The sequence below is a fragment of the Pantherophis guttatus genome, chromosome 3 (assembly GCF_059756535.1).
Source record: "Pantherophis guttatus breed Tessera chromosome 3, ASM5975653v1, whole genome shotgun sequence".
NCBI classification, from domain to species: Eukaryota; Metazoa; Chordata; class Lepidosauria; order Squamata; family Colubridae; genus Pantherophis; species Pantherophis guttatus.
Genome location: NC_142065.1, coordinates 122,923,114 through 122,949,709, shown reverse-complemented (window position 1 = coordinate 122,949,709; position 26,596 = coordinate 122,923,114). Strand labels below are relative to the sequence as shown.

Genomic DNA, 26,596 nt, shown 5'->3' with positions numbered 1-26,596 from the left:
TTTTTCCCCCCTCACCACTAAATTTCATTTTGTTGGATAGGGCCCATTCTTCAAGTCTGTCAAGATCTTTTTGGATCCTGAGCTCATCTTCTGGGGTGTTGGCTATTCCTGCCAACTTAGTGTCTTCTGCAAATTTGATGAGTGTCACTTCTATTCCCTCATCTAAATAATTTATGAAGATATTGAAGAATACTGGGCTTAAATTAATTGTTAATTGTAAGTTAATTGTAATAGTTATACAACACTTTTTGGGAATTGGGTACCAACACAATTGATTACATCATTATTTCAACCAATGAGTTTAACTTATTGGACTCATTTTAGGTGATAATGAACAGTCCAGATGGTGGTCACCTTCCATTGACCCTGGATTTATAGTTTCCTCACATCTGCATATATCTTGACAAATTTCACCATACTGATTCAGAAGGGATGCATTGCAATGAGGATCAAATGAATTAATAGGTTGAATAAAAGTTATGCATTTGTTCCATTCACACCAGATATAACAAATTTCATTTAAACTATTGTAATGAATGAGGGACCACTAATTTAGCAAAGTTTAAATTTTTGACTTGAAGTCTGTAGAGCCCCCTGCTGGAAGTCAGAGTAAAGAGCTCACATCCTAGGACATAGGCAACCAAGATCTAAATCTTGGTTTAATCTAGAATAAGTGCGCATTTAAAAATAACATATTAGCTCCCGTCCCCTACTTTGAAAGAACTGAGATCAGAACTTTGTCTTATACTATAAAACTGATAGACAGACAATTGAAGATCAATAGAAAAAAGAACTTATTAATGGAATCTTTAATTTACTTACAGAATTTTTGCCTCAAAATGTACAGGTTATTCCATTATAGGCAAACTACCCATTACAATTTATTAATCTTTATCCCAATTTCTATTGCTGCTTTTGCTAAAAATGATTAGCACAGAAATCCTTCTTCCCTAGTAGTGGGTTCGCTACCAGTTTGGAACTGTGAGCTCAAATACGTGGCTCTTCTGCGCATGTGCACAACCCTTGCGCATGCGTAGAGCATCCATGATGACATCCGGGTGGGTGGGCAGAGCCTCCCACCGCCACCACTACCAGTTCGCCTGAACTGGGGCAAACTGGTAGAAATCCACCACTGCTCTTCCTCCAAAAAAGTATGACAGAGATGCTGTACTAAGTATATTTTAGATTACATTTGTGTATTTTGAACTAGGACTGCAGTACAGATGGATTTATTCAGAGTTATTAGTCATGAAGGCTACCAGGAGCTTTCAGATTCAGAAACTTCACAAATATTTTGAAATTAGAACTTTCATGGAGAGTGGTCCAGATATCAGTTATTTTCATCTGTATCTATGATTTTCTATTGCCTCCTCTTTTTAAAAATCATGATTAATTAAAGAAGGCAAACACTGAATTGCATTTTTTAAAGATTTCTCTTACATCTGGAACACCCATTTTCTAAACCTCACTCTACTATCCCAGTGTTGATGCAAAAGATAGATGCCTTTAGCAAAATAACAGATTACTCTACTATTGGTCCAAATCAGAATTGATGCCAATAAGTTAAGTTACCCATCCATTTAAGGAATATTAATTCTGCATTTTACCATCTCCATTAATTATCTTGGTATGTGCATACTAAAGAATATCTCGGTTACTAACACATAATTTTAATTATATTAAATAAATAAAATATATAAAGAGATTTCCTCAGAAATTGATTTACAGAAGTAATTAAACCTTAACATAACCCTTTCTGGGGAAAGGTAAATGCTGTCAGAATGAATATTATTCTCAGATTAATTATATTCTGAAAGGAATTTCAGTTTATATACCTGGAAAACATTTTCAGAAATTATATTTCCTGTTTAGAAAATTTTTATCGGTTTTTCAATTCAGAGAATAATAGAAAACTCAGTTACGAGTTAATGAGGGAGGGTTTAGCTTTCCAAATCTGGAGCTATATTATCATGCTTACCTATTGTCAAGTATTAAATATTGGAAGTCAATAATCATTGTTAGTTTTCCAATTGGGACAACTTTGGAACATACATATATAACACCTTTGGTTGGATGGACAGTACTAGCATCTAAATATACTAAAAATCTACTATCTCTGGAAACAATTATGTCAATTAGAAAACTCTCAATGTGTAATAAATATTTCACCCTTTTTCTCATGCCAATTTGACTTTATGGGAAAACCTAACTTCAAAAATTAGGAAAAAGATGGTAGTTTAGAAAAATTGAATAGAAACTGTGATGTTGTCTTTAGACCAACTGATAGATATTGAAGATGAATTTTGAAGATAGCAGTAGCAATAGCATTTAGATTTATATACCGCTTCTCAGTGCTTTACAGCCCTCTTTAAACGGTTTACAGAGTCAGCATATTGCTCCCTACAATCTGGGTCCTCATTTTTCCAACCTTGTAAGGAGCCAGTGAGACTCAAACTGCCAAAGTGCTGGCAGCCAACAGTCAGCAGAATTAGCCTGCAGTACTGCATTCTAACCACTGTACTACCACAAAATACTCTGTGTTAAGAGACAAATATAATCTATCACATGGGTGCCAAACTCAATCGCATCCTGGGACGTATTGCGATGTATCACAATGTTTTTTGCCTTTGTGGAGCCGGGGTGGGCGTGGCCTGCACGTGACACATCTGGCCCGCAGGCCACCAGTTTCACTCCTGATCTACCAGATATAACCCAATAGCAATATTTACAATTACAACGTTTGTTAGCCACTTTGTTTGGACCAGTAGCATTATAGCTTCTGAAACACTTGGGATACTAGAACAACTATTAAATCCTTTAAAACTAAAATACCTATTAGTTTATATATATATATGTTATCAAAAAATTAATTTGATATGCAGATGTTTAGTAATGAGTGAAATAAAGTATTAGTGGTTCTTATATTGCCTAGACAATGGGTGTTTAACTTTTATAGCAAGTGTAATGGGCCTCAAATTATTTTTTGCACAACAAAAAACTTTTAAAACTTATTGGACATTTTCAGAAGATAATATTCTTTTGAACTATATACAGGTAGTCCTCAATTTACAAACACATTTAAGCCCAAAATTTCTGTTGTTAAACAAGATGTTAAATGAATTTTGCCCCATTTTATTACTTTCCTTGCCGTAGTTGTTAAGTGAATTGCTGCAATTGTTAAGTTGGTAACGTGTTTGTTAAATGAATCTCGCTCCCCAATTGACCTTGCTTGTCAGAAAATTGCAAAAGGTGATCACATGACTCCAGGACACTGTAACTGTCATAAATATGAGTCAGTTGCCAAGCATTCAAATTTTAATCATGTGACCTTGGTGATGCTGCAACAGTCATAAGTCTGAAAAATGGTCATAAGTAACTTTTTTCAGTACCACTGTAACTTTAAATGGTCACTAAATGAACAGTTATAAGTCTAGGACTATCCATACGTAATACATGATATTTGAGACTCAGATGATTGTCCATTTCCTTTTATGACTAAAAGACTGATATTGTAGTTTTGGGAAAATAAATGCATGGTTCCATTTATTCAATAGATTGAAGATCTGATTGCACTTGCCACTTATAAGCATATTGCCTGTAGATGTAGACTTTGTATAAACAAGCACAGATTGCCCTCTCTTAACAACCAGACCCCACAAAAACTACTTATGATACTGTTTCTGAAGTTACAGCTTCTGCACTGCCCTCAGTGGTCATTCGCCTTTACAACTAATTGCAGGAATGTGTAGCATCCCCATCTCTCTCACCCCCATCCCAATTTACTAGGCCTGCTCCCCACTTCCCATCACCCATTGCACACTTATCTTTTGAAGATCACAAAACCTCATATTGGGAAAGGAGGGCAGACCAGTTTTCCCAGGCCATGTGGCTGACTCCTGGAAATGGCCACCATTTTTAGTGTGCCCACAATTACTTGTGGTTACGCTGAAATGGTGGCCACTTCTAGGATGGGCCATTCCATTCTGTTTTCCTAAACCGCTCTATGCAGCACTGTGGAAGCTCTGGAGCTTCAGAGATCTTCAAAAGGTAAGTGCACTATGGGTAATGAGGGTGGGATGGAGGCCCAAACCCTGTGGGGACCAAGTGAGGGTGAAAAAGCCTGAGGGGACCTGGCATGGGAGAGAAAAGGCCTGCAGGGATCCAGGGGAGGGGTAATCAATAATCAAGGAACCACCAAGGAGAAAATGGCATCCCTACCAACACTGGTAGGGCAAGTTACTGTATATAAACAGAGAGCAAACCCCACACTTACAAGCACTGACGATGTTACCTAGTCAGGTAATTAAACATCTGCAAGTAAAATAACTCTACATCTGGTAAAATTCAGTGAATGCAAAAACCATTTTTATTTTATTTTATTTTTTATTTTTTTTATTTTATTTCTATAGCTGTACATCTTAACAAGTGACTCTGGGAAGTGTATATCAAATATACTGAGTAGTTGCTGAAAAGCAAGTATAACTATGCATGGACATACAGGTAGAGGCATGTGGGAGCAACTTTCCAAGCAATCATACTAGGCTATGAGACACTACTTTGTGAGTTAATAAGAGGTGTTTCCCGTTTCCTTCTTGCTCCCATGCGTGGAGAAGTACCTCATTTGAATGCTTTACACAGCTCTATTAACAATTACCTTCACAGCTTGGCTATGGGCTTTCTAGGTGCCAGCTATGGAAACAGGACTTTGCATTAATAAACTGTTGAACTGATCCTGTAGGCCTCTTATGTTCTTAAGTAATTACTCTAAGAAAATTAAAGCAATTAATCCATTCAAAAGAATGCAATGCACGTACAGTAACAGAAACATCAGAGCACTGTAATTGATATGAGCTGTATATAAAACTTTTCCTAAAGTAATTATTTGTTTGTTTGTTTGCTTGTATACCACCTTTATTATTTTAACAAATAACTCAAAGTGGCAGAAATATCCAAAACCCTCAGTTTTTTCCCCCACAACAACAACCCGGTGAGGTGAATTGGGATGAAACAGAGTGACTAGCCCAAAGTTGCGCAGCTGGCTATCATGGCTAGAACTCACAGTCTCCTGCTTTTTAGCATGGTGCCTTAACTACTAGACCAACCTGGCTCTGATAATATTCTGAATCTTTATAGTTTAAGAGTAAAGAAGAAGCAACAAACTTCCAGTTTGTTGAAATATGAAAGCAAACAATCAGCAATAATAAATGCATATATTAAATGCATGTAGGAGGGATTTTTTTACCTGGGCAGATACTAAGATCTGACGTAGTTCCTTCTTCAGATCACTAAAACGATCGTGATAGATGGCCAAGGCCCAAGGTTCCTTAAAGTAGCTGGTTAAAAAAGACAAAATTTAGTTACCCAGTGTGCCTCTCATTAACGGCTAATAAAGTGTTTACCTGCTTTTTTTGCTTTCATAAATTACAGTTCTGGACCCATCATGATAGTTTGTTCATAAAATGCCTGCCATAACAGCATGGTCAATCAATTCTTTTAATGGATGTTCCTGATGTACAGCCAGCTTCAGTAATTACATTTAAAGTGGCTTAATTCAGAGCTGTGGCAAGAGCCAGTGAAGAATCCTGATTTTATCAGAATTTAAAAGCCTGAAGACCTGTGAGGAGCTGTGTCTCCATTATCTGTTCTCATTTGAGAAAAGCAGATGGTAGGATTAACTGAACTTCTGCATAAACAAATTACATTTGTGTAGACAATGACACAAGTGTTGTTTATCATTTAGGTTTCTGGATTAATAAAGCCAGAAAACAGGCCATAATCATGTTGCAATATGTTCCTTGCACTAGTGCATTGCAGCTAAATTAATTTGTCAAACAAGGAAATCTTCAGTTTGTCTACTCTCAAAATTAAAAAAAAACCTATGGAAAACAATAATGTACAGATAGATATTTATGTAAATGACCCTACATTGTATGATAAGGCAAAGGCTAAAACTGAATACATTTTTAAAATAACAGGTAATTTACAATTTGATTCTTGAGAAGCCCTTTTACAACAGTGAAGTTCCTTTATACACTTAAATAATACAAATTTAAAGTATAGACAACTGAATTACTCTGGATGAAAGAGTTGCCTCTGAAAACCTAACAGCATCATGGCAAATAAGTCACTTCGATTGTTTTATAGAACTGGCAATTGTTGTTTTAAATAACTTACATAATGAAAAGCAAAAATGCTATGGCTAAAGTTATAAATCCTAAAAGGGACTTGATAATGGAAGCATAACCAGATATGGCCAAAAAAGAAAGCCAATTATTTAACAAGAATCAGCAACTTTAGATTTTCTTCATGGTTCAATAATATGTAATTTATGGACAGATATCTGTGAGGGTTAGGTTTGCTAGCTTCATCCTGCCATGTAGGCCATTCTTGTACTTAATTAGCTTTAATTAGTTCTAGTTTTCAGACTCATGCTAGGAAAGATTCAATTCTGTTGCTTCAAACTGATAGATCCAATATGAGATGCATGAGGAAAATATGGGATTTGGAGACTCAAAAAAGAAATAGGTTTTTTTTCCAATTTTGTGTTTAGTTTGTTTATCTAGGTCCCCTACTTTTTATATATGATGAAATAACCAAATGTTATTTTATTAGTTGCTAGAAAACACATATTTGTTCCGTGTATGGTTGCTGTCATTATCATTGTTGTTATTATTGATACTGTTAGCTTGAGTTTAATTTTAATCTTTTTTCTTTCACTTGTTTCTCAAATCCATTTGATTATCTTCATTAATTTTTTAAATTCTGCATTCAATCTACAATGGTACATTTTTTCCTGTCTTGCTGACCTGTCAGATGTCAATTCTCGATGCAAAACATTTTTGTAGTTTTTCAAATATAGAAACATTTATTAAATCATAGTTTGGTCATTAGGTGCACTCTTGTGGATTTGTCCATTCCTTCCTTCCTTCTGATTTCACCTCAGACTTGGTTCAAAAGGTAGAAGAGGGAACTAGAGGGACAGCCATACTGGACTTAATTCTCATGAATAGAGAAGAAGTGATAGAGGGATTTGAAACTGCAGTTGGGTGAGAGTGACTATGTCATACTGGAATTCTACATAATGCAAACATAAGCAATAGAACACTATGATATCAGAGTCTTAGATTTTAAAAAGAGATTTCAGAGAGCACTTGGGAAAGATTCCTTGGATGAAAATCCTAAAGGTGGAAAACAACTCATGAAGCTTGGGAAACTCTGAAAAATATGATCATAAAAACCTAGTCCAGCTCAATACCACTGAAAAAGAAAAACAAGAAATCCAAGAAGAAATCAGCATGGCTGCACAAAGACCTCTCAGATAAACTAAAGGACAAAAAGGACAAGTACAAAAAATGGAAAGAGAGACACATAACTAAGGCAGAGAACAAAGAATGAGGACAAGAAAATAATCAAGAAATACAGAGGAAAGCTAAATCTCAAGAGGAGTGGAGGCTGGTGTGAGATATTACAAATGTTATGATAGGTTTTTTAAAAAGAGGATAATTATTACAATTTAGAGAAATTGGTCAATGTTTAGAAACAGGCTGAACTGCTCAGTTCCTATTTTTGATCATCCTTTTCTCAGAAAGTAAATATAATGAGTTGAAGAGACATGAATGCAGTTAAAGTGGATGGAAAGATGGTTATAGAGTGCCTAAGGGCATTAATTGAAGTTGCTTCTCCAGATGCTGATGAGCAATTTCTCAGTCTGCTAAAAGAATTTGCTTCTGTATTATTTTAACTTCTAAAATATAGTATAGGTGTTCTTGCTAATTGAGGATAAACATTTTTATTCACAAAAAACTAAATATGAAGGATCCAGGAAATTACCAGGTGTATCCAGTCAATCTATTATCTATATTAAATAAAAAAATAAAAAAATAACAGAGTTGGAAAGGCTAACTGTAGGTCTTCTAGTCCAACCCCCATGAGACCTCATGCCATTTCAGACAAATGGCTGTCCAATCTCTTCTTAAAAACCTCCAGTGTTGGAGCACCCACGACTTCTGGAGGCAAGTCGTTCCACTGGTTAATTGTTCTCACTGTCAGGAAATTTCTCCTTAGTTCTAGGTTGCTTTCTTGTCCTGCCTTCAGATGCTTTGTAAAATACGTTGATCATGTGATCTTGATTCTATCCCTCTGTTAATGCAACCCCTAGGACTGCATTGGTTTTTTGGGCAGCTGCAGCACACTGCTGACTCATATTTAAGTGATTGTCCACTGGGACAGATAATAAAATTCAGTATGTGAAACAGCTTAAAAAGAATGCACCAATTATTTAGTGACAACATGAATTTGTTAAGAATAAATGATGTCAGATGAATTTTATTAATTTTAATTTTGAATTATATAACAATTATAATGTATATCAAGTCATGCTATGTTACATGGAGTTCTTGGTAGAGATGAGCAAAAATGTCAGGACTCATGACAAAGGTATACACTCCTAGCAGAGTGTAGCAGAATCACTCACAGAATAAAAGTCATTTCAACTGCCAGCTAAACAGAGCAGGCATCTATATTATAAAGTGACTGATGATACAGTGTCAGATAATGGGCTTCTCAGGTCAGATAGTAATCAACATGCTATTGAGAAAATGCTGAGAATCTTTTGAAGTACTAATGGTGTTTATTAATGGCTAGATTAAAGCTTTTGGGACACTTAGTTGCTGATGATGCAGGAAAAGAAAATCCAAATCTTCAATCACTGAATTACAGTAGGAATATGTACAACAAGAAGCATGAACAAGACAGAGAAAGATGAAATGAACTGACTATGCATTGATATCTCTTGATATCAGTGATTTGTAAAAGACCAGAATAGGAGACTTTCACTTAGAAGATTATACTATTTATACTATTAAGGACATGAAAAACAAAGAGGTTAAAAACAAAGAGGTGCTGTTTTCATAGTCACTAAAAATATGGTAAAGAGAATATTTGGGTTTAGGGAAGTCAATACCAAATAGTCTTTGCAGACAACTTTTTAGCATGAGGTTTATTTAGCAAGTTTATGCTCCAAATGATGAGAAGAAGAAAAGTTGGAGTCTACAGAAACCAAATTAACTATATTATATTAATGGTAGAGGAAGATGGAAGAGCTCTGTTATGATAGCAAAGATATCTAAGGACTGACTATAGATCAGCTCACAAACTGCTCATATGCAAACTATGTTTAGTTTAAAATCAAACTAAATAAGAACAAAGCCAACCATTGATGTGATCTCAAACAAATATCCATTATGCATAAGGAGAATATCAGGAATCACTTTGAAGTCTTAAACCTCGGTGATAGGAAACCAGAGGAACAATGTAATAAAATCATAGACATGTTAGGAATGAATATGAAGAGGCAAAGAACAAGAAATAAAAAAAAGCAATTTGGATGTAAGAATAAACTGTGGAAAATGGCAAAAAGAAGAGAAGCCAGAGCCAAGAAAGACAAAGATCTTAGGAAGAATTTCAGAAAGGCATCAAAAAAGAGAATTATATAATATTGCAAAAACATTATAGATGGAAAGAGACATGGTAAACAAGGAAAATCAAAAGATTTCCAAACTCAGAAGGAAGTTCCAAATTCAAACTATTACGCTAAAGAACGCCAATGGAGGGGGAGGAAAAAAACCTAAACCAAGTTGGAAGGAATATTCTGAAATTCTGTACAGTAGAGTTGCATTTTAGAAGATATTCCTTATTTATAAGAATATCTGGGAGACTCTTCAGTAAGAGGCTTTTCTCTCTCTTGCTAACGATCTGCTGATTTTGCTGCCATAGCTGGTTCTCTGGCAGTGTTACTCATTGGATTTGAATGGGATTACTTAGGAATGTCCCCAGACAACTTTTGGACAGACATGAACCCATCTAGATGTTCTTTTTTTCTTTTCCCATTTTATTTCTGTTGTTGTTTTGAATAATTTTCATTTTCCCTGCAGGGAAACATGGTGTGCTTTTTAATAGTGAAATGCTTTCATTTGATTTACATTAATATTGGACTCTTATTGCAGGGTTATTGCATTTTTTTGTATTTGCAAAATATTTGGAATTTATTTCTTTCCTTTTTTTAAATTTTGATTTATATGCCGCCCTTCTCCGGAGACTCAGGGCGGCTTACAATGTGCTAAGCAATAACCTTCATCCTTTTGTATATTCTTTTGAAATAAAGAAATAATTTTGATAGAAATATCCAGAAAATATCTTTCCTCTTTCTGCTTTGTTCCCTGATTAAGTTACACAGAACAACAATGTGTCAGATTACAGATAAACAAGTCCCCCCCGCTCCCCACCGAAATCTGAGAAAAGACTTTTTGGTTACATGCAATCTTGAAAGTATTTTTTTTAAGTTTGATGAGTTGATAATGGCCATGGAAAATATTCAGAGGCATGTAGCTTTGGATAAGTTAGATTCACAAATGGAATATGATTTGAAATTTGCAGACCAAAGAAATGGTCTATAGCTCTGACTCTATAGACAGAGAACTAACTGAGCTGATCACATACATCTCTTTGAAGTTCAAGCCTGCATTCTTTTACAATAATAGAAACCTGCCTGAATGGAAAAGTGACAAATTGTTTTTTCCTATGAGGATTGAGGATATTGGAGAATGGATTTATTATGCTTAACTAGAAATCACTTCTATTTGGACTTTGTTAGGAAGATAGACCGATTGTGGAGGTTGAATTTATTATATTTAATTAGGCAACAATTGATAATTAAGAAACAAATATGGATATTTGATCCAGTATGAATTACACTTAGCTCTTGGGACAATTGGGGATAGATAAGATTCCATGGCAAATTTTCTATGATTTTATGGATTCTATGGGTTGATTACAATAACAATTTATTAACAGAGGATTTTGAGACTTTAACTTTGTCTTTTTTTATTATCATTGTTGTTTCTGTGAACTATTTTGTCATTAATATATATGACAGGTCAATAATTTGCAAACAGATTTATCAGTTTAAAAATTTGGGGGGGCTGTTTCGCAAGGGGTAGGAGCAAGAGAAAAAGGTTTGCTAACACTGACCTATACCATTTATCCCACACCGCCTTGGTGGCGCAGCAGACTAAAGTGCTGTTAAATAACACCAGCTGCCTGCAATTACTGCAAGTTCAAATCTCACCAGGCTCAAGGTTGACTCAGCCTTCCATCCTTTCGAGGTAGGTAAAATGAGGACCCGGATTGTGGGGGCAATAAGATGACTTTGTATAAAAAAGAACACCACTTGGGGGGGCAAAAGCCCTACTAAGCAGGTATATACAAAAGTATGAAGGCTATTGCTTAATATATTGTAAGCCGCCCTGAGTCTCCGGAGAAGGGCGGCATATAAATCGAACCAATAAATATATAAATAAATTCTGAATCCTCTTTCTTTTAATTCTAAAGTTAATTTGTTCATTTGGCACATTCGAATATTTTTTGAATAATTAATCCCTCTGGTGGTACATTATTTCCTTTCCAATATTGTGCATAAGCTATTCTTGCTGCTGTGAGTATATGTAAAATCAAGTATCTTATTTTTTTATCATATTTAGTTTTTAGTACACCCAGGAAATCCTGGGTATACTAAATCTGGGTTTCCAGGATTAATTGGATTTTACTATTAATTAATTCTTGTAACCAATGTTGTATTTTGCTCCAATACCTCTTCACTTCAGGACATAGCCACCACATATGAAAGAAGGTACCTTGGTGGTGATTACACTTCCAACATTTAGGGCTTAAATTTGGATATATTTTTGCCAATCTTGCAGGCGCTAAATGCCACTGATACAGCATTTTATATTGATTTTCCTTGTATGCTGCCGATTTTGTTAATTTATAGTTTTTATTCCAAATAAATTCCCATTCACCTAAATTTATATTGTGCCCTATATTTTTGGCCCATGCAATCATTGGTTCTTTTACCACCTCCTCCGCTCTATCAAATTCCAATAAGTAATTATATAGTCTACATATTAATTTTCTTTCTGGGCCCACCAATAATCTATCTAATTGATTTAATTCTACCTCAATACCAAATTCTTCCATATCTTTCGTGTATCTGGACTGTATTTGTAAGTATGGCCACCAATCGATAGATATTCCCTGCTCCTTTAAAATCTGATTACTTTTGAGTTTTCCATGCTTGTCTAAAATTTCTTTATATCTAATCATTTTACTAATCTCTACTGTATTGGGGTGGATCATTGCTTCCATAGTTGATAACCAGCTTGGGATTTTCATATCTGCTTCCTCCTTACTTCTTCCCATACTCGTATTAGTGCTTCTCTGAACTTATGTCTAAAAAAATGTTTGTGTCTTATTCTTTTTGTCCCACATAAAAGCATGCCACCCTCTTTGTAGGTCATGTCTTTCCAAGGTTAAGATTCTTTTATCCCTTAAATTGACTCAATCTCTTATCCAGACTATAGTGGCAGCTTTATGGTATATTTCCCATGCCAGAAGGCCGAAACCACCCCTACATCTACTATCCGGTAGTGATCGTAATTTTATCCTTGCATTTTTTCCCCGCCCAGACAAATTTAGTGGTAATTTTATTAAGTTCTGTAAAAAAAAAAAATCTAATGGAATCAGTATTGTTTGAAATAAATATAGTAATTTAGGTAGGATGTTCAGCTTAATAGACGCTATCCTGCCTAAAAGTGATATTTGTAATCTCCCCCATTTTTCCAGATCCCTTCTTATTTTTTGGACCAAGGACACATAATTATCTTCTTTTAGAGATGAGCATCTCGCTGATAGCCAAATTCCTAGGTATTTAATTTTTTTAACAATTTGTAAATCTAATTCCTTTTCTAATTCTTTTTTCTGAGTTATTGTTAAATTTTTGACCAGCAGTTTAGTTTTTCCCTTATTGATTTTAAATCCAGCTACTTCCCCATACCTTCCTATTTCTTGGAATAAAATTGGGACAGATTCCAGAGGTTCTACATGCTAAATGCTACATCATCTGCAAGGCCTGTGCCTTATATTCCTCTCTTCTAATCTTTAATCCTTTTATCTCACAACTTGTTCTAATTCTATTTAAATTAAGTTAAAATAAATAATAATGGTGGCAGCGGACACCCTTGTCGTACCCCTTTCTTTATCTGAAAAGTGTTTGTAGTATCCACATTCACTATTACCTTTGCCCTTTGTGATTTATATATTGTCTCTATCATGTTCTCAAATTTAATTCCAAATTTCATTAATTTAATTTGACTAATCGATTGGATCAGAGTTTTGGTTGCTAAGTGATACAATTGTAAAGCATGATTTCAAGTAACCGTGCTGTTTAGCAATGGCAGTTCCAGCAGTCTCTGGCTACTGGGTTTAAGCAAATCACTACAGGTCATTAAGTGTGGACTTTACATGACTGACTTTTGACTTTCTGCTAGCTTCCCCATTGATTTTACTTATGGGAAACAAGTAGTGAAGATTGCAAATCGTGATCACAAAACTGTAGTTGCAGAGCACCCCAATCATATGTTAATGGGTGTACTGTGATTACCAGAACTTTGGGAATCAATCAGTCAAAAGTACTAATCATTTGGTGCCATCATAAGTTCAAATAGTTATTGAACAAGATGTCATTAATTGAGAACTATATGTAGGGCTTCCATCTCTGTGCACAGCTACTTCTATATGTATTGTATTGCTACATCAAGACAACATGAGTTGTTATATTGATTTTTAGAGATGCAAGAATTAAGAGTTTAAAATTTTGAAGCACCTCTATACAGTACATTTTTTATTTTTATTTTTATTTTATTTCAAATTTATATACCGCACCTTCTCTCGAAAGACTCAGGGCGGTGTACAGCCAGATAAAAACATACAATACAAACATTAAAAAACAATTAAAAGGATATATATTAATTTGGCCCCAGTTTAAGATAACAAACCAATTAAAAATTAAAAATATGTTAAAAAATATGTTAAGCCAGCCTGGCTTGCTGGAAAAAGAAGGTTTTAAGGGCACGGCGGAAGGCACCGAAGTCTTGGATTCTCCTTATCTCTGGGGGCAGCTGATTCCAGAGGGTAGGTGCCCCCACAGAGAAAGCCCTCCCCCTGGGGGTCACCAGCCTACATTGTTTGGCTGATGGCACCCCGAGGAGGCCCTCTCTGTGGGAGTGCACAGGTCAGTGGGAGGTCATCGGTAACAGCAGGTGGTCTCGAAGATAACTAGATCCTATGCCATGCAGCGCTTTAAAGGTGGTAACCAACACCTTGAAGCGCACCCGGAAAACCACTGGGAGCCAGTGCAGCTCACGCAGGAGCGGTGTTATATGGGAGCGCCAGGCGGCTCCCGTGATTACCCGCGCAGCCGCATTCTGGACCAGTTGGAGCCTCCGGGTACTCCTCAAGGGGAGCCCCATGTAGAGAGCATTGCAGTAGTCCAGGCGCGAGGTGACAAGGGCGTGAGAGACTGTGCACAGGGAATCCCAATCAAGAAAGGGCCGCAACTGGCGAATCAGGCGAACCTGACAAAAGGTCCCCCTGGCTACAGCCGTCAGATGTTCCTCCAAGGACAGCTGCATATCCAGGAGGACTCCCAGATTGCGTGCCCTTTCCGCGGGGGCTAAAGACTCGCCCCCGATAGTCAGTGATGGAGTCAACTGACTATATCGGGATGCCGGGAACCACAGCCACTCAGTCTTGGAAGGGTTGAGCTTGAGCCTGTTCCTCCCCATCCAGATCCGCACAGCCTCCACGCACTGGGACATCACTTCAAGAGCATCGTTGGGGTGGCCACAACATTGATATAGTTGTGAAATATTTTGTTTAATAGACATAATCAAGCAAAAGTTAAGCCCTTAAAGTTCCAGCATACATATTATAAAAACCAGCAAAATTAATTGTTATTATGCAAAAATCTCTAAAGAAAATTTATGTGGTAAATTATGACTTGGCTCTAAATTCAGTTAGTCATGCTTTGGTCCTACCTAAATCATTAAGACTAGTTAGTCATGGCTAATTGAAATGTCACTCTAATCAGTGGGGGAAAGAATGATTAACTTCATCAAAATTGAACCTACTACTTCTGCCCTACAGCTTTTTGCTCATGAGTGTGCCTCAAGTCTTAGTCATTTTCAAAACTTTATTGAATGAAGTGTAATCCATTTTCAACATAAGAAAGCCACACAGCTGCTTTTTAATCCCCTGATTTCTAGACTGAGCTATTGCTCATTAGGAGTATAGTTGTTCATTTAAAAATCCAGTAATGTAATACAAGAGTGATATCTCTAATGCTTGTTAGTGTTTCTTTGCTATTTATATTGATCTATTATAGAAGCCTACTTTTAATAATACATTTCAAGGTTGGCATTTGATTTGACCAGAAAAGGAAAGCTCTTATAGCTTTTATATATTCTTTTTATTCTGGCTTTTTTCTTCAAAATGAACATCTCATTATCCTAATTAGAGTTCAAAGTCTACTGAGTAGCATTAAGACACATCTAGTCATGCCCACATCCTTTTTTGTTTTTGTCATAAAAAAAAACTGATGACAGACTTAAAGAAATTTGCAAGAGAAACTGGAGTATAAAGACATAACCCTTTTGAATGCGTGCACACAATAATACTACAGGACTATATTTCACCGACTTGTGCACCGTAAGTAAAGTGGCCTTGACATTTTGAAAATAAGTTTAGAACTTCATATTCAACATTCATCCAGGTTTTATCTTGTTTGAATATCCTGTTTATAAAGATATTTTACGTAAATATCTTTACATGAACATTGCAATGTTCAGAATATTGTTGAATATCCTGTTTATAACACCATTTAATGTAAATATTCTTTACATTATACTGGATAATATTCTTATTTTTTCCTTATATATAAACTCCTAAATAGAATGAAAACAAAAAGCAGGGAGCTAACATCTGTCTATTTACTTCCCTATTTAAGAGTGTTCAGACATTTTTCCTTCTATTTAGTTTTGTTTTCTTTTCCTGACAGTATTTATTTAAGAAAACATATTTTAAACAGGAGAGTCATAAAACTATGCCACAAAGTCTCACATATGTTTATAGTATATTTATGCATACAGTATTGTTTTGGTGTTTAATACTCTCTCTGAATACATAGAAGAATAGTCTATCACCTTAGAAATGATAAGAGCAATTTTAGTTGCCATTTTAATGTCGAGCCACCTTGGAACTACATAATAATTTTTCCCAAGGATATTTCATATGAACTGGACAAGCAGAGATCTTATATACAGAACTAAAGTCTCATCTCTCTATATATAAAAGTGAAATACCACTCACACATCATCACAAAATCTCCAGAACCATAAAGCCTACAAACTCGAAATTTGCCACATATCTTCCTCTTGGCTTCTGGGTGTTCACTAAGAAAGGAATTTTTTGAAATGACCATCAGAGCATTAGTATTTCCTATATTATGATTAACAAGCTCTGATGGTAAGGAGTTCTACTCCCACTCCTCACCTGAAAATAAATCTGTTCCAAATGCAAAACACAAGCAGATGAGAGGAGTTTCAGTTTCAGTTTTACTTTCACAGCAGCAAGCAGGGGATAGGACAGGGAAGGCTTCTGTAGGGCAAGGCTGAGGGAGAGAAGGGGATAGGATAGGGGAGGCTTTTGTGCGGCATGGCTGAGGGAGAGAAGGGGATAGCCTTCAAGGCTAGCCACACCTGGAATGTCTTGCAGTAGCCTAATCATTATAGTAACAAGATAAAAGAGATAAAAGAAAAAATGTTTACATGAAATAATCTACATATGGGCAAATCAGATCCTGAACATTGCAGAACTGCAACATTGCAGATTAATTACACTATGTGGGCTTTGGAGCTCCTCATAGACCCAGCAGTTGTTTAGCAGCCCAGTAAACTGATGCCTCTGTACTTGATCTTACCTCCTCATAGTGGAAACACGTTACAAAAGCCCCCCATGTATATAGGACATAAAGTGAAGAACAGGATTAATGAACAATCATTTAGTAAACAAGCAAGCTCTCCTCCTGATCAGAAAAAATGCATACAAACATTTAAAACTTTTTTTACAAACTGTAGCACAGTTATAATTTTAATGATAAGTTTATGTATAGCACAAGAAAGTCTTATGAGCAGAGAGCTATAGAGTCATCAGTAGCTGTGATGAGCCTGCATATTTTTCAATACAGGATTGCAGCAAATGTCATAAAGTCAAACAATACAAAACACCAAGTGGGTACCATTTTGCCTATGAAGCTTCTAGAACAAGTTTGTAAAATCTCAAAGTTAAATAAAAAAATTAATTTAAAAACTGAGCTGCACAAATTATTAGATGCAATTCTCGATGCTAGCTATCACATTTAAAACTTTTCATGGCACAGGAACTGGCTGTCTGAGGGATCCCTTAATTCAAACTGCTTCTGCCCCACTGATACAATCAAGCAGAGTGGATGAACTTGGAATCTTATATATTAAACAATGACATCTAATTTCTGAAACAGTATTACCCTAGAGCTGGGATGGTGAACCTATGGCACGCATGCCAGAGGTGGCATGCACCTGGAGTGGCGTGACTGGGAGGCATCTCCAGTTGGGACGGTGCATTGATTGTGATGGACATGTGGGTGTAGGGGAAGGGACTTGGACTTTCTTTTGGGTGGGGAAAACCTGGAAGCTTTCATATTTGGGTTTTCCCAGATATGCCAATTTGACATCTCTAATAAAATGGAATTTTGAGGAACTTCTACCCTTGGAGTCTTCTTCTTTCGTTGGGGAGATTACTTGGAACCCTGACAGCCCTCTCTGCTGGCACACATGCTGTTGCCCCAAGTCAGATCTCTGGCGTTTCTTTCATGAGGTTCTGTTTCCGTGCAAACGATGAAACAGAAGCTCACAAAAGAAAAAGATCTTACCTCTTGCTGCGCTGCCAGTGTTGGGATGCCATGCCTCCTGCCAGCCAGCTGGCCTTCGGATCTCTGCTGCACATGTGTGGATGTCCGTGGATGTCCATTCATTTGCGCGCGCATGTCCATGCATTCATGCGTGCATGTCCATGTATTTGCGCATGCATGTACCTTTCAGTTTGGGCATGCGCACACACACAGTTTGGGCACTTGGTGTCTAAAACGTTTGCCATCACTCCCCTAGAGATTTGTATGGCTCCCATCCTTATAAAATTTAGATTTTTTAAAAAAAATTCTCCTTCAAAACCTTTGGATAGGGTGGTTGTTCTTTAGTTATATTAGTTATATTTGGCTTCTAATTGGTGTATTGTCTCTGGTTGGCTGTGACTTTCTGTTCTGTTCTCCAGAATCATCAGGGCATTATGTGGCCTCAAAGTTTGATAAAAAATAATAATTAACTAAAATAATTTGACAAATTTTTCTTAGAGTATCAAAGAGGTTTCTGGGTCTTACAGATCATTTGAGATTGAGATTCTGGGCAGGGGTGGGTTCTACTACCGGTTTGCAGTGGGGCCGTGCGCACTCGCTTCGCTCATGTGCACGCTCTTCTGCGCATGCGCAGAAGCATTTTGATGACATCGGGGTTGGTGGGTGGAGCGTCCCGCCAGTTTTACTACTGGTTCTATAGAACCAGTGAGAACCGAGGGCAACCCACCACTGATTCTGGGTCTTACAAATCATTTGAGAGCCAAAATCCCATCAAAGTGCAAGCAATATCAAATCTCATATGTGTAATTTCAGTATACCTAAGATCAGACAAGATCTCAGAGGTAAGATAACAGGAAGTTGCAAGATTTGCTGATTTTGGAAGATTTTAGTCATTTAATATAATTTTGTTTACAATTTCTTGGGACTTGAACCATTGAAGGAAAATCCAATTATTACAAAATCTTCATAAAATATACTTGAAAAGATTCTGCAATAATTATTAGAAAGGAAAGCATCCTTTGGCTTCTCTGTTCTGCTGGGTTTCTTTTAAGAAAATTATTTTCCAATTTAAAAAATTCAAAATGCAGATATTTGCAGCTAGTTTTTCATGTTGGAAAAGTGTCTTGTTAAAGCTCAGAATTAATTTCAGCACACTGAAATCACAGGGGGAAAATCCAGCATGTCAAATTTTACCTGACAACTGTTATTTGTATGTTTTCCCAAAAAGGGGCTTTTCCTACATTAATAAGAAATTAAAATTATATGTAATAATTTATAAGAGAGTATTTAGCAGAAGTTTATAGTTCCTAATAATTATTTTCATAGTGCGATGTTGACCAAAATCTACTTGTAAAAATGTTGTGTCCTATTTTTTTCAGTTCAATGAGAAACAGTGGAGAAACAGTCTAGTCACTTTCAAGAAAACAGAATAGCTGTAAGATCTTGTTTATCGGAAATTGAAAGAAGTGCTGTGTCCGAAGCTCCAGTTACAGATAGTAGGGATTAACTCAGCTGGAATGTAAAAGATGAGTTTGTAGAAGAACCAGTATTTTCAGAACTGGTGGGATTTATTATTCTTGTAGACTAGTTCTAAATTTAACTAATTTTGAAACACAACTCTGCTTTCACAAAATTCATCACCAAAGGGTTAAAACTTTGAACCTGATGAATACAATTCATGGCTAGATATGGCCTCTAATTTAAAAGATCATTTGCATGTCACAAAGAGACAAATTAACTCCCAGGTGACAGCTGTTTCACTGAGTTCATTCTTGGCATTGGCTACCATGCTGGGGAAAACTAATCCAGTTATAAAAGGATTTTTTAAAAAGCGTACTTTAGCCTTGGAGTAAAGAACTTGGAAAAATGCAATAATGGTGTACTTAAAATGGACTATATTATTAACTAATTGTATTTGTTTATTGTTTATTTGTTAGGTAATGTAGGGTAAATATCAGAGATATGGAATTTTAAGCCCAAGTAGACATGGATCACTGGGTCTATCGTTACATATCGTACCGTTACATATACTGTAATACTATATTAAATATGCTGTTTATTGCAAGCATGTAAAATAATAGAAAAATCTCTATTCTTATATTTTTCCTAAAAATGCTATAGTAAAATTTAAAAATCTTGGAAGAAAAATGCAGGCTCTTCCATTTTGAATGGAAGTAATGAACTATTAAAATGTTGAAGAGTTCTTTCTTATTACTGGCATAGATGGCATTAGTAGATATCTATAATAATTTTGGAAGATGTAGTATACTTGCTACAATTCCCTTCAGTATCTTGACATTCTGGGTTCATACATGTGTGAAGTCATTATATACTGTAGTTTTGGTTTAGGTGTTGTGTGAATTACAGAATTGTGGAGTTACAAAAATAATGTACTCCAACTCTGTGCAATATTCTGGAAAATCCGTTAACAATCCTTGAGAAGTGGCTGTCCAACTATTTAAAAAACACATCTAACTCTAGAAATGAAGAATCTACATCATCAGTACCTAGGAAATTTAGGTAGCTGCAATTTATACCCAATCTGTTCTAGTTTCTGTGGAAAATAATTTCTAACCATCTTCCCTGTAGTATCTTTTTATGTATATTGATATTATGCATCTTTTATGTGTTTACTCCAGACTGTATTTATTTATTTACCAAAGGTAGACATTGCCTATCTCACTATCCAAGTGACTCAGCCTGTCCTCTAAGGACATGTTCTCACACTACCCTTTTCTGAGCATTTTCTAACTTGTCAATATCTTTCTAGAAATGTGGTAACCATCCATTGTGTTTTTAAATTATAATCTAGAATCAGATTCTAATCGATGAACAAAAAAATTAAAACTCAAAAGGTTTTCAAATAAATAAATAATATGAAAATTTGCATGATTTATTCTTCAATTCAGCAAGACTTTTAGAGATGCCATTTTACATTATATGAATTCTGAAAAAAGTATTGCTATAAAAACAAAACACGTAATTTGTGATTTAGCATTTGTGATTTAATATACAAGTCTTTCTTCATTTGGCAGATGATGTGGAACTGCATGAATCTGGTTTAGAAGAGCCAAATATAAATTTAAAAAAGCATTTTGTGTAGGATTGTGCATTCGATAAGCCCTGTTAATGTTCCATTTTCTAATGATAGCATTTTTTTAAAAAAAAACTATTTTTTTCAACATGGGAAAAATGCATTTGTTTCCCTCTTACTGTACACCTTTATGCAACTTTCTCATTTTTCATGTTTCTCTGATTATATACTCTGATAATTTATGTAGATACTAACCATTTGATGTATAGCATCAGTAAAGAAATGGTCAAGACTCTTAGGTACATATGCAAATGATAAACTCACTTTTCAAAGTGATATGGAAACATTAAGATTTAATGGTTTGTTCAAAGGAAGTGTAAGCAAAACAGCTTTTCCTTATGCTCTAAAATGGAGCAATAAAGAGGATTTCTGCTAGGGCTCTACTGTATGAATCAAAATCAGTTTGCATGCATGTTCCTTAATTTACATTATTGCTAAAGTACATTACCCAAGACTCCTTAAAGAAATAATCATCATCAGGGCAACTTCTGGAGGGTCAAAACTTCAAGAGGGTGTTGCACAGAGGTGGGTTTCAGCAGGTTCTGACCAGTTCTGGAGAACCGGTAGTGGAAATTTTGAGTAGTTCGGAGAACTGGCAGTAAAAATTCTGAATGGCCCCGCTCCCATCTATTCTCTGCCTCCCAAGTCCCAGCTGATTGGGAGGAAATGGGTATTTTGCAGTAACTTTCCCCTTGATTGGGGAGGGAATGGAGATTTTGCAGTATCCTTCCCCCAGAGTGGGCTGGGAATAGAGATTTTACAGTATCCTTCCCCTGCCACGCCCACCAAGCCATGCCATGCCCACCAAGCCACACCCACAGAACTGGTAGTAAAAAAATTTGAAACCTACCACTGGTGTTGCATGATTGAAGCCATGATCCCTGACCCTTTTTAACATTTGTTGCATATGTGGCATATGTAAAAAAGACACAGGGTTTTAACTGCACAAGTGTCACACTAACTATTCTGATCCATCCCTGAAGATATCTCAACATGATTATCTAATATGTTAAAAAAAGAGATTTAATCACTGTGTTAATCAAAGATCCATATATTTTTGCTTGGTAGTATGCTGACTGAATATAAATGACACATTCGTGTATTAAAAAACTTCAAGTATGTGTCGATTGAGGGTGCTGGATGCCTTTCCTCAACAGATGGACATCAAGCCACTAAGTCTGGAAACATCTCTTAGTTCAAGCATTCCAAAATAAAGAAAAAAATACATGCACATTATTTTCTCACCCAAGCTTCTACTAGGAAAGCAATCAAGCAACTATTTTTAAAAACCAGCAACAGGCAGTGTGCTGCCTACAACCATCAATATACAAAAATCTCTGCCCCATCCTTTTTTCTTTATGTATTATTTTAATTTTTTTTAAAAATCAAGAACTTGCTGTTGGCAAAGCAAAACATTAGCTTCTATGGCATATTAGTATTTTTGGAGAGGCCTTATCTAACATAGTGACCAGGCATGTTTCCCACAACAATAATTTTGTAGTACATCTATCACAAGTGCTCAAAATCTGATATAGTACTATAGCTCTCAGTCCCAAAGATTAGCCACATTTTAATTAAATTCTCTCTTTGAAAAATGTGTATCCTCCTCTTTGCAATCAAGATTCTGTTAGTAGCTTATATAGTAGTATAGTCAAATATACTACTGTAAAGTCACAACGCTCTTTCTAAAACTATTCTCCCTGGACTCTCTGTTTACCTTTCAGGAACAAGTACCCATTACCGATGTTGCCTATGACCAGGACACTTTTCTTCAAAAGTGAAATCTGGCCCAAAAATCTGCATTATAATAGATTTCAAAAACAAAATAAAACTTTATCTTACCTATAGAGATTTGAGATCAGTCCCTCCCTCCAGCGAGAACAAAGATTATTAAGAAGACGTTCATGGTGTCCAAATAAAGATATGTAGTTGGAAACAGGAATAGGTTCCTTTGAAAAGCAAGTAATGGTTTCTATTCTGCTGTATTGGTTGACATGTATTCTGAAGTAAGTTCCCTTTACTGCATCTCCTGTTGTGATTGCCATCCCCTATAATAAATTGAGAAAAGTGTTGGGGCAACAGGCAAAGCTAGACCACATATCAATCTACTCACTCCAGGAAGAGAACAAGGAAGATAGGGAGGTAGGTTGGTTACTACAAAAATGCTTTATATCAATGCCTTGCAACAGGATTTCTAGTTATACCACAAAGGTTATATTCTAAGACATTATTATTAGCAGTAAGATTAGCTCTATTTAAATATTATATCAATTTCTGTACAGGAAAAGACTTCCAGGCAATGAAGGTAATCTAAGCAGAACTGCTTGGTACATATATATTCAATAGTGATGCATAAAAAAGGCAATGAAGAACATATCTATATATTTGCTTTAAGGTGCTTGTTAATATTGCTAGCAAAAAATGAGGCAATCTACACATTGAATTAATATACTAGAGGACTGAAAGCACTGTAAATTATATTGTGACAGTCATAATATCATTACACCTCATGTTGCATTTTGACTAATTTGTTTGATTTATAGGAGGCTTATTATATGTCCATAAGTTTCCTAGAAAAGAAAAGAAAAATTTCCTCAAGATACTTGTAATTCAAACCTCAATGTTTATTACTTAGGGAGTACTTACATAATCAGGTTGTGATTCTTGTACATCCAAGCGGGCAGGAATCCCAGGTTTAAAAACATGCACATAATTATATTTTCCAGGTAGAATACCACCTGTAAAAAACAATGCTATCAAGACATGTAGATTATATAAAATCAGTAAACTTGTTAATCATTAGGCCTTCAAAGTACTTTGTTATTTTTTAAAATCAATCCAGGGTGACTGGAAGAACAAATGAAACTTTGTTGCAATTTAATTGTTTGTATGCACTGTGGTGGTTACATGCTGGCCTGAATATCTAACTTCAATCACTGTAATCTTTTCAAGAAATGCAAAAGGTAAATTCTGCTTTCTGTAAACACCACAGCTGAGAGGATCAGAATACTGGATGAACATTCAAGATCTTTTTAATAATGAAAAGGGATTACTGGATTCTCAGACCTGCTTCATGCTTGGCATCTTTTCTCATAGGAGTTGCCATGCAAATATGTTAACTGGAAAATATGACTGTATGACAAAGAAGTCAGGAGACAAATTTATCAGGCAGGTAGGATTGGTTATGATTTTCTAAAGATTTTTTCTATTTAACAACTGATTTGATCATAAAAATTTGCAAAATGTAACAAATTGTTCTTCTTATATTTATACATAATATATTTTTATCTCGTTGGAAGCCAAAATGTGTAGTGTGTCAGTCTTACAAAAACAAATATCCAACAATTATTCCAGGGGCTAATACTGAATATTAAATACCTGACACATACAGCATTTCTTTCTGAGGAATTTTTTTTTAAAGTATCTCTTTTTACAAGTTCTACTGCAACTGTTATCACTTCTTTTAAATCATTTTCTCTAGTTTCTATTTGAAGAGAAAAGAAGCAGAAGGAAGAATGTGAGAAGAAGAGAGGAAATTGTGTCTGCAAGAGTTCAACAAAATAAATGGCAAAGTTTTGGGCAATTTTCTCTCATGTACATTGAACATGTACACAATATGAGGCTTTCTAAAACTCTAAGTGTAGTCCCTCTCTGAGAGTCCAAAACTTGTTTCCTATGATAAAATGAGAACATTTATTTAAAACATTGGTAACAATCAAGTTAATTATATTTTAGACTGAATCAAATCAAAAATATTTTTGCTAGTGTTGAATTTGGAATATGGCCAAAACCAAGGCTGGTTCCGGACTTTCTGGCACCTTAGGTCCGTGATGGCGAACCTATGGCACGTGTGCCACAGGTGGCATGCATAGCCATATCAGTGGGCACGCAAGCTCAGCTCTGCCGCGCATGCACGCACCGGCCAACTGATTTTCGGGCCTTCTGGGCTCACCAGAAGTAGGGAAACAGGCTGTTTCCTGCCTCCAGAGGGCCTGGGGGGTGGGTGGGTGGGAAAGGCCCGTTTTTCTTTCTCACCTGGCTCCAGATCCTTTCTATGCATTTGGGGAGGGCGAAAACAGCCTTTCCCACCCCCTCGGAGGCCCTCTGGAGGCCTGAAACAGCCCATTTCCCAATTCCCGGTTGGACAGGAAGTGATGTTTTTTGCTGTCTGCAGCCTCCAGAGACTCCTAGACTAAAAATCTTTTCAATTGACGTGGCTAGGTGGGAGGGTATGTGACTGAGTGGGCGTAGCCAATTTGATGTCACTCATGCCCACGCCTACTCAGTCATATGACCCCATCTAGACATGCCCACAGGAAAAGCTAGGAAAATTTTGGGAATTTCCACCTATCTACCCCCGCCCTCCCTTCGCCATTCACCCCCGTTTCCCCTCCTTTAGTGGCCCCGGCCCTAGCCCCACTTTCTCCCCCACCATGGCCTCTTTGTTCAGGCTGCTTACCTTCCGCGGCGGCTGGTTCAGAGTCCAGAAGACAAGCTGACCAGAGTTTTCAGCCGCCCCCAGCCAGCTGCCACTGCTGGAAAGCGGCTGGCAAAGAAGCCTCCCAGCCACCTCCTCTTTGAGAGCCACTTTGCGGCTGTGGGCCACAGGCTGCTGAAAAGTACCAGAGGTTGCAGAAAAAGCTGCTGCTGTCGCCATGTTCTTCGCCCATGCACATCCCTTGGACTTGCAAGGCAATGGGATGTGTGTGCGCAAAGAACATGGTGGCAATGAACATGGCAAGCAGGGTGAGTGAACGGCAACCAGGGGACCAGTTTGGGGGCATGGCCAGCCGGCCATCGCTACTGGTTTGGCAACCTTCGCCAAATGTCCGCCAACAGTTCGCACAAACTGGCGTGAACTGGCTGAATACCACCTCTGATTTAATCCTTAAATTATATTTAACCACTCTGGTTCACATAATGCACTATTACTACATTGTTCTTTTTTTACTGTGTTTTTTGGAAGTTTTTTCAATTCTGGCACCCCTTAAAATTTGGCACCTCTAGGCTGGTGGCTACTTGGCCTTAGCCTAGAATGGCTTGGCCCCAGCCAGAAAAATATTACCTTTTATGCTGCACTGAACCATTCATTTCCCAGTGCCTGGCTGGAGGCTTTTAGCACCTTTTCTAAGTAATCTCTACCTGTTTAATTTTGACAGCCAGAAAATGTGTTCTAATAGTCCCCTCTACCAGGAGGTGCAGCATGGTAGAAGAGATCAGATATCAGGGTTCTTAGTGGCAGCTCCCCTACTGTGAAACAGCTGACCCCCTGAGGTGAAGGTGGCTCTCAGACTCAAGGACTTCTGGAAGCAGGAAAATATTTTCCTGTCTCTATATGGGTGAGTGTGTGTCTGTACAAATGTACACAAATTTACCTGTATCTGTTTCCTATTTTTGTTGCAATTTGTTTACTGAAAGTTTACAGTGTCATTTTATTTCATTGCTATTTTAATATTTATAAACCTCCTAGAGTTCCTGAGGAATTTGCTGAAGAGGAATTGGTGTGGATGATGTCTTTTTGTTTCTACATGGTGTTTTTTGGGTGTTTGGCTGACTACCATGACCAATGAGCTAGTGGGGGCTGAACTCTCTGTCATTGAGGGAAAAGCTGAGAAGCGGGGGGCACTTACTAGCTCTATAAACTTTTGGGAAGTCCTGAAGAT

General features: G+C 36.6%; 1 protein-coding gene across 1 annotated transcript in view; it reads right to left on the bottom strand.

Moving 5' to 3' along the window:
• CFAP61 (cilia and flagella associated protein 61) overlaps positions 1-26,596 on the bottom strand; it is a 160,497-nt gene that overhangs the window by 6,842 nt on the left and 127,059 nt on the right. Inside the window, exons 24-26 of the mRNA XM_087891278.1 lie at positions 23,580-23,671; positions 22,776-22,981; positions 5,243-5,333 (exon numbers count right to left, since the gene is read on the bottom strand). Coding sequence (XP_087747404.1) covers positions 5,243-5,333; positions 22,776-22,981; positions 23,580-23,671 — 389 coding nt within the window. The remainder of the gene's footprint in view (positions 1-5,242; positions 5,334-22,775; positions 22,982-23,579; positions 23,672-26,596) is intronic.